This window comes from Erythrolamprus reginae, chromosome 10, assembly GCF_031021105.1.
Source record: "Erythrolamprus reginae isolate rEryReg1 chromosome 10, rEryReg1.hap1, whole genome shotgun sequence".
In the NCBI taxonomy this organism is placed as follows: Eukaryota; Metazoa; Chordata; class Lepidosauria; order Squamata; family Dipsadidae; genus Erythrolamprus; species Erythrolamprus reginae.
The window spans coordinates 23266766-23275960 of NC_091959.1; the positions used below are offsets into that span (position 1 = coordinate 23266766).

The window sequence follows — 9195 nt, forward strand, 5'->3', positions numbered from 1 at the left end:
TACTTAACTCCTACTATACCATGATTGACCAGTACCTCTCCTCGTGAAGCAGTTGACAAGTATTGTCTGCCAGGTTCATCAAAGACTTCTTCATCTCTTTTTGCAGCTCCTCATAAGTGACCTGGGCTTCATCCAGGTACTTCTCCCAGTTCTGATTAACAGGCAGATAAGAAACCCCCATTTCCAACATGCCTGCAAAAGTCACGGGATGTGGACACCTGATGGAGAACAAGAGAAAGGGACAGCTAACCCCAAAATGTCAGATCCCAATTCCATTATAGAAACCTTTATTGATTTTCATATATTTTCTTTAAAAAAAATAACATAAATTAATGTATTTTTCTGAGTATAAGACGCACCTTAGTTTTTGGGGAGGAAAATAGGGAAAAGAATCTGGTTACCAGATATTCATCTGGCTAGCGCCTTTAGTCTGGTCAGCTTCAGCACATTATTTTATCCCCTGGTTAGGGCTTTAAAAAAAACCCTTATTCAGAGAGAGTAACAAGGAAAGACCTTGCAAGCCAATCAGAGCTCAGAATATTATTAGCACCTGGAAAGAAACATTCGGAGCAAGTAGAGCAATGGGGAAAACCCTGCAAAGACTTAGGGCTTGGAAAATATTATTTTCAGAGAGTAACAATGAAAGAGCTTGCAAGCCAGTAAAAGCTGGGAACGTTGTTAGAACCTGGTTAGAGCTGAAAAGAAAAATTCTAAGCAAGTAGAGCAATGAAAAAACAACCTGCAAAGACTTAAGGGCTTGGAAAACATTATTCACAGAGAATAACAATGAAAGACCTTGCAAGCGTGTAAGAGCTGGGAATATCGTTAGCAGCTGTTTAGGGATGGAAAGAAACATTTGGAGCAAGTTAGAGCAATGAAGAAAACTCTGCAAAGACTTAGGGCTTGGAAAACATTCTTCGCAGAGAGTAACAATGAAAGAACCTGCAAGATAAGAGCTGGGAAGATCGTTAGCACCTAGTTAGGGCTGGGGGAAAAAGCTACATTCAGAGTGTAAGACGCACTTGAATTTTCAGCCTCTTTTAAGGAGGAAAAAGGTGCGTCTTATACTTCAAAAAATACGGTATAGTTCACACATTTACATATCATCACAGTAGTCTTATTCAAACCTTATTTCTTCAGCACAATAGTTAATACTTCAAACACTTCTATTTGCATATACATATATTTATATTTTTCTATTATTTACATATTCACATCTTTCATTTTGCTAATTTTAAGAGTTACCCATGATCTTCTTATTTGTTTTCCTTAATTCAGTCCATTTGTGCCACTGTTCTCATGTTTCATAATACTGTACAGTGATCCCCCGGGTATCGCGATCCCGATCATTGCGAACGGCTATATGGTGATTTTTCAACCCGGAAGTCAAAACACCATCTGCGCATGCGCGCCCTTTTTTTCTATGGCCACGCATGCGTAGATGGCGCCGGGCAGATCAGCTGCTGGGCGGCTTCCCTGGGTCTTCCCCCTCTTGCTGGCGGGAGGGCGAGCGGCGGGCATCAGCGAGGAGTTTCCCCACCGCCCACGCAAACTCCTCGCTGCTGCTGCGCCCGCCGCTTGTCTTGTCCGCCCGCCGCTTGTCCGCGCGCCTGCCCGCCCTTCGCCCGTCCACGCCGTTCGCTCGCGCCGCTTCCCAGCTGAGTCCTGAAGCGAATTGGCTTCAGGACTCAGCTGGGAAGTGGCACGAGCGAGCGGCGCAAGCGAACGGCTTGTCCGCCGCCTGCCTGCCCGCGTGCCCGCCCTTCGCCCGCCCACGCCATTCGCTCGCGCCGCTTCCCAGCTGAGTCCTGAAGCGAATTGGCTTCAGGACTCAGCTGGGAAGTGGCACGAGCGAGCGGCGCGAGCGAACGGCTTGTCCGCCGCCTGCCTGCCCGTGCGCCCGCCGCTCGCCCCGCCCACGCCGTTCGCTCGCGCCGCTTCCCAGCTGAGTCCTGAAGCGAATTGGCTTCAGGACTCAGCTGGGAAGCGGCGCGAGCGAATGGCGTGGGCGGGCGAAGGGCGGGCGAGCGGCAGCGAGGAGTTTGCGTGGGCGGTGGGGAAACCCCAATCTTCGGCTCCTCGCTGCTGCGGCGGAAGTAAAAACACCATCTGCGCATGCGCAGATGGTGTTTTTACTTCCGCAGCGCTACTTCGCGAAAAACCGATCATTGCGAGGGGTCCTGGAACGGAACCCTCGCAATGATCGGGGGACCACTGTATTCAGATTCCTTTTTTTGGGGGGGGGGTGTTCTCAGCTTTTCCCCAAAATTTTGCAAAAGTAATTCTAGCCATAGTTGTCATATGCAATATTATATATATATATTTTCCCCTTACTGTATTCTTTTTATAATATTCCCAATAAGAACAGTTCCAGAGTAAACTCTATTGCTATGTGTGTTATCTCCTGTAGCCATTTATGGATTTTGCTCCAAAGATTTTTTGTCTCAGAGCACAAGAGAAAGGAATAGCTAACCCCAAAAGGTTAGGTCACAATTCTGGCAGATGATGGGCAGTGTTGCTTATATGGAGAAAATATCTGATCATCTTACAAGACAGGAAAACTTTTTTGTCAAAATCAATGGACAAAACCCAGACTGGCTCTCTCTAGCACAGGGGAGGGCAATTAATTTTGCCATGGGGCCGCATGAGAAATTGGGATGGTTTTAGAGGGCCGGATTAATATAATTAACTCAGTTCTACCCAATAATGTATATTATTGGGTAGAACTGAGTTAATTTTATTATAATTATATATTATAATTATATATTATATTATATTATATATTAGTTATATAATTATATATTATAATTACTGTATATTATAATGATAAATTAATTGCCCATCCCTTCCTTCCTCCCTCCCTCCCTCCATTTCTCCTTCCTTCCTTCCTTCTCCAGATGGAGAGAAGCTTCTGTCTCTCTGATTTTCTCTGCCTTTTACTTCTGCTTTTGGGCAGTTTTTTACTTCTCTTTCAAAATATTCCAACAATTAAAAAATGAGCATTTATTGGACTTTTGCAAAAGGGCATGGAAAGATAATTTCTCCTTCCTTCCTTCCTTCCTTCCTTCCTTCCTTCCTTCCTTCCTTCCTTCCTCCCTCCCTCCCTCCCTCCCTCCCTCCCTCGGCCGGTCACAGACAGCAGGCGAGCTGCATCCGGGCCCCGGGCCGCACTTTGCCTAGGTCTGCTCTAGCAGGAGGGTCAAACCCAATTTCATTAAGGGCTGTGTCAGGGCTGTGTTTGACCTTTGGAGGGTGGGGTGGGCATGGCCAGCTCAATATCACTCATGTCGCGGGTGCCTGGGGTGGCCCAAGCGCTCTGCCAGTGAAAATGGAATCCCCAGCTCCGTTTCGTCTGTGACGGCCTCCTGCAACCCTCTACCAGTGGAAATGGGTTCCTCTGCCAGTGGAACTGACCACCAAACCACTCCCACAGAACCAGCAGGGAAAATGTTTGAATTTCAACCGTGATACAGGACCAAGTAATCTACCAATGTTGTTCTCAATCAAACGAGAAAATAAAATAGAATATCTGTAATTTGGGGTTGAATTTACCCACTTACCAACTAGGTAACAGCTTCGGTGCTAGTGGGTTACTCTCCTTCTATCTCACTCCCTTCTAGCACTGAAAACTATATAAACAAATAATTCCCTCAACACTGTTAAGCTATTTACTGTTTGCACTACTATTACTATTTTTTCCTCATTCCTATAACCCATTTCCTCCCACTTATGACTATACCACTGTAACTATCTATCCTTAAGAGTTTCATTAATATTGATTGTTTCTTCATTGCTTATTTGACCCTTATGACAGTCACGAAGTGTTGCACCTCATGATTCTTGACAAATGTCTCTTTTCTTTTATGTACACCGAGAGCATATGCACCAAAGACAAATTCCTTATGTGTCCAATCAGACTTGGCCAATAAGGAATTCTATCTATTATCTATTATGAAATATCTACAACCAAATTTACAAGGTGCTAAACCACTGTACAAAGTCAATCTAAGATTGGCAGCTAACCCAGAACACTGGAGTCTCACACTCAATGCATTTTTTACTCAATGAATAATTCACCTTGTCAAGAAAAGAGGAAGCTGCTCATAGAATACTTCATAAGTAGCCTGAACATCAAGGGCACAGTAATTCATCAGCTCCTTTGGATAAAGAGAAAAATAAGGAATGGGCAGTTATTAAAAGGTAGAACATAAGCCATCTGCTAATTTATTATTGCCTCCTGATTAATTAATGCTGATACTTTCTTGGGTCCTACTACTCCCAGAATGTAAGGCACCACATTTTTTTTTCTTCAACAATTATTTATTGAAGACAATGAAACTCACACACAAGAAATAATGATGTTTCTTCTACACTCCCTATTTTTCCACGTAATCTCCGTCCTGTTCTATGGCCTTCCTCCAGCGAGATACAAACGTGTGTATGCCCTGTTGGTACTACTTCTTGTTCTGGTCACGAAGCCATTTCTGCACTGAGTGAATGTCACCTCTAATGGCTTCACTCTCTGTGCCTAGCGACTAACCGTACTTCTGTCGACCGCAGATTCTCCATATACTGTACACAAATGCTTGTGAATGTTCCCAACAGTTTCTTTCTCCACAGTGAGAAATTCAATGTCGACACACTGCTTGTAACGTACATCACTTACAGACGCCATTTCAAACCACTGCTGCAGCTACGCTATCTGTCTGAAGAAACACAAGATTTACACACGCACGCCTGACAATTCAAATAATGTATATCTAAAGTTTTGAATTCGTACCATTAATGTAGGCTGAGAAAAAGATTGTGGTGCATTACTTTCTGGGCGACCCTCATAGCTAAGACTCTGTTCTCAGAAAGAGAGATGCCAAGATTTTCTTCCCACCTGGAAGTTATTCCTGATATCGTCCATGCTACCCTTGACAAAGATTTCGCGGGCTTCTTTCTTCAACGGCTCACCTCCAACGTAGAGGGAATGTACATCTGCCAGGTTGTTGATGCTGCTGATGTCCACCCAATTCCAAGAGCCAACCTGTAATGGAAGACCAGTCAAACAAGAAGAGGAAACTAATCTTGAAATTGTGGGAGCTTCCTCACTTGAGACTTTCAGGAAGAGATTGGACTGACATCCTATGTCAGAATGGGTGTAGGGCAGTGATGGCGAACCTATGGCCACAGGTGTCATGCGGAGCCGTATCTGCCGGCACACGAGCCGTTGCCCTAGCTCAGCTCCAGCATGCATGTCTGTACCAGCCACCTGATTTTCAGCTCGCACGGAAGCTCTGGGAGGGCGTTTTTGGCTTCCTGAAGGCTTCCAGTGGGGATAGGGGAGCCTCTGGAGCAGACCTGGGCAAGGGGCGGCCCATGGGCCGCATCCGGCCCGCCCGCTGTTTGTGACTGGCCCGCCCGCTATCTGTGAACGATCCGTGGAGGTCGGGGTCCGCTCCAGTGCGAGGATGAAAGAGCTCACCGCGTCTGCTGGGATTTCTCTGGTTCCTGCTTTCCTGATGAATCATGAGGAAAGCAGGAACCGGAGGAGTCCCGGCAGATGCGGTGAGCTCTTTCATCCTCACACTGGAGCGGACCCCGACCTCCTACCGAGAGCAGCTGAGCACAGAAACCATGCAAACACTCCAGCGCAGTGCCTGTGGTGCACCGTGTTGCCGTAAAGCAAACAGTTAGGGGTCTGTAGATTGGGTCTGGGTGTTTAGGTCAGGCCAGGGTCTGGGTCTTTACAGTATAGGGTAGAACTGAGTTAATTATATTAGTCCGGCCCTCTAAAACCCTCCTAATTTCTCATGCGGCCCCATGGCAAAATTAATTGTCCACCCCTGCTGTGGAGGGTGAAAACCGAGCCTATCCGGCCCACCGGAAATTGGGAAACAGGCTGTTTCTGGTCTTCAGAGGGCCTCTGGGGGAGGCAAGGGATGCAATTCTCTCCCTCCCCAGGCATTGAGTCTACGGAGAGGGGCAGCGTACAAATCTAATAAATAATAATAATAATAATAATTCTCCCTCCCCAGGCGCAACAGTGTGTGCGCACGCACTTTTGACACCTGAGGGAAAAAAGGTTCCCCATCCCTGGTTTAGGGCCTCCTTCTTTGGGCAGGGGAGTTGGACTAGATAACCTACAATTATTATTATTATTATTATTATTATTATTATTATTATTATTATTATTATTATTATTATTATTAATTGGATTTGTATGCCGCCCCTCTCCACAAGGTCCCTTCCAACTCTGTTTTTTTAAATAATAATTTTTATTGAATATATAAATATTAGAAATAAGAAAATACATATTGTATCTTGTTTTTACATACTTTATATATACTTATGTCTTAAACAACAAAACAACACGGAACAACAAAACATAACCCTAACTCTCCCAGCTCCCAAACTGTAGTCCAAAAACAGTTCTTTCTTTGTATGTTTTTATGGCCTATAACAACAGCGGTTAGATTACATTTTTATATGTGAGCAAAATAATGACAATTAAAGTTATAATCAACTCTATACCTTAATTTTATAAAAAATTTAAGATCTAAGAAGATAGTATTCCTTATTTACAGCTATTATTTCTCCAATTGTCTACCCATGTGTAGAATTGTTTCCAGATGTCGTAGTAGCATCATTCATCTTTATTTTTAAGTTCTTGTGTTAATTTATCCAGTTCTGCACAATCATATATATATATATTTGATCATGTCTCTCTCTGTTGGTGTATCTTCTTTTTTCCAGTTTTGTGCAATACATATTCTAATTGCTGTGATTATGTGTTGAATCAAATAATAATACTCCTTTTTTTATTTTTCGATCTATTATGCCCAAAAGAAAGGTTTTAATTTAAGTCTTATTTTGGTGTTAATTAACTCTGTTAACCTGTTTTGTGTCACTTCTTTTCTGCTCTTTTAAAGATAAGACTTTAAGAGTGGTAAGGAGACCACGACCGGACCCAGCTCACCGTGGGTCCACCGTCTTTTCTGCGTGTCTTCTTGATGTGTCGCTGGACCTCTTGAAGCCCTCTCCCCTTGCCTTGCTTGGCCGCCTTCCAAAGGCAACGCTGGAAACTGGTCAGTCCCGAGATAGCCATGTGCATGCTCATCGTGTCCAGGAATCGCACCTGGGATCCCTGCAAGAGAGGTTGGAACGATTCAAAGGGAGCCTCCCTCCAATGCTGCCTTACAAACCAACGCAGACCGGAACATCAGGCATACGATGCGGCCAATTCGTATCTCACTGAGCAACTGGCATTGTAAGCTGTGGTTCCTTAATGCAGTGTTTCCCAACCTTGGCAACTTGAAGATATCTGGACTTCAACTCCCAGAATTCCCCAGCCAGCGAATGCTGGCTGGGGAATTCTGGGAGTTGAAGTCCAGATATCTTCAAGTTGCTAAGGTCGGGAAACCCTGCCTTAATGCTAGTAGGTGCTTCCTATACAAATATAGTAGTATGTGGGTCATTCTTTGTCAAGTGGGCCAGGTGAAATTGAAGCCTTATTTGAAAAGAAACCATCACAAAAACAACATTTGTGATAGAAAAAAACGTGCTCTTTCTAATGAGATGAAAATGAAGATTTTTCAAGGTGAGAAAACAGAGAGCGGTAGAAAAAAAGTGTGTTTTCTAATAAAGATGATTGAAGGCGATGAAACAGAGCTCTTTGTTTTCTCACCTTCAATCATCTTCATTTTTATTTCATTAGAAAGAGCACATTTTCTTCTATCATATATGTTGTTTTTGTGGTGGTTTATTTTCAAATAAGGCTGCAAAAATCAGTCAAGTACACTTGACAAAGAATGACCCATGCGTTAAGTGTTAAGGAGTGTGCAGAGTAATCTCTTAAAGATACACACACACAGATGAAACATGGAGGTTTTGCAGATATCCAGCTGATAGGGCAGATATACTAGTAATAATTCAGTAATACAATTCAGATACACTAAGTATACAAAATATCATTTACTTTGACAATTATCTTAGTCAAGAACAATCCTAGTCATACACAATTACACAAGTCAATACATACACAAACATTTTACACAGGGGGCCAGTTCACTATCCCTTGGACTGTTGGAGAGCCGGACTATAAAAAAAAACTATGAACAAATCCCTATGCACACTGCACATACCTTATTTTAAAGTAAAAAAACCAAAATGGAAACGTATTATTTAGAGGGGGGGGGGAAGAAGTATGAATGTTGGGCCTGACACTGAAATTCATATATGTTTATGTTTTGTTTTTAATTTTCTTTTATTAGCATCTGATTAGCTATACAAGGTCTTCTTGGCTTATAGAAAAATGTATAAAGAAAGAAGGAAGCACTTTGGCATAATGGTTAATAAATTAGAAATATAATTGGTGTTGTAATCCAATCCGGATCTTCTTCCTCTTCGGCAGATCTTAGCGAGCGATCTGGGACAGCGCGGCTTTGCGCCACTTCAAAAGTTAGTGCGCGGTGGGTCCTGATGACTGCGCAGAAGACCGATTCGGGAGCTTATTATATCTATATGGGTAAAATCTCGTGCGCTGCCGGGGGCCGGATAAATGGCCTCAACAGGCCGCATCCGTCCCACGGGCCGTAGTTTGGGGGACCGCTGCTATAAGCCTTACTTGCTTAACTTACAAACGCATAGTCTGCGGAGACAAATCTAATAAATAAATAAATAAATAAATAAATAAATAAATAAATAAGCAAGCAAGCAAGCAAGCAAACAAACAATTTGAAACACAGCATAGACACAAAGACAAAATAGCAGAGAATAGCAGAGAGAGAGAGAGAGAGAGAGAGAGAGAGAGATAGAGAGAGAGAGAGAGAGAGAGAGAGAGAGAGAGAGAGAGAGAGATGCCTCTGGCTCCATCAGCTTCAGGATTTACACTACCTGTACAATACCCCAGAACCTCCCAATTTAAGTACAGGAGCAACTAGACCTGATCCTACTTTGATTTTTCAAGATCGGCCGATCTTTGACTCCTGCCCACAAATCTTTTCTCTCCTTCAAGCCCCCGTGAGAACTGGTCAAGGGAGGAGAAGAAAGCAAATGGAGAGGGATGATGTCTTACCTGGATCAGGTATTGTTCCTTAATGTGAGCCCGGTCAAAAGAGACGTTGTGACCCACCACCAGCCGTTCCTGCCCGTCCTGCCTTTTGAGGCTGCTACTGCTTTCCAAGGGGATGAGATCGGAAAGACCCAACT

General features: G+C 43.6%; 1 protein-coding gene across 1 annotated transcript in view; it reads right to left on the minus strand.

The window, feature by feature from the left end:
• Window positions 1–9195, minus strand: part of POLG (DNA polymerase gamma, catalytic subunit) — a 42699-nt gene that overhangs the window by 33254 nt on the left and 250 nt on the right. The window contains exons 2-6 of the mRNA XM_070762811.1: window positions 9062–9193; window positions 6965–7132; window positions 4886–5032; window positions 4078–4157; window positions 36–218 (exon numbers count right to left, since the gene is read on the minus strand). Of these exons, the coding sequence (XP_070618912.1) occupies window positions 36–218; window positions 4078–4157; window positions 4886–5032; window positions 6965–7132; window positions 9062–9193 (710 nt within the window). The remainder of the gene's footprint in view (window positions 1–35; window positions 219–4077; window positions 4158–4885; window positions 5033–6964; window positions 7133–9061; window positions 9194–9195) is intronic.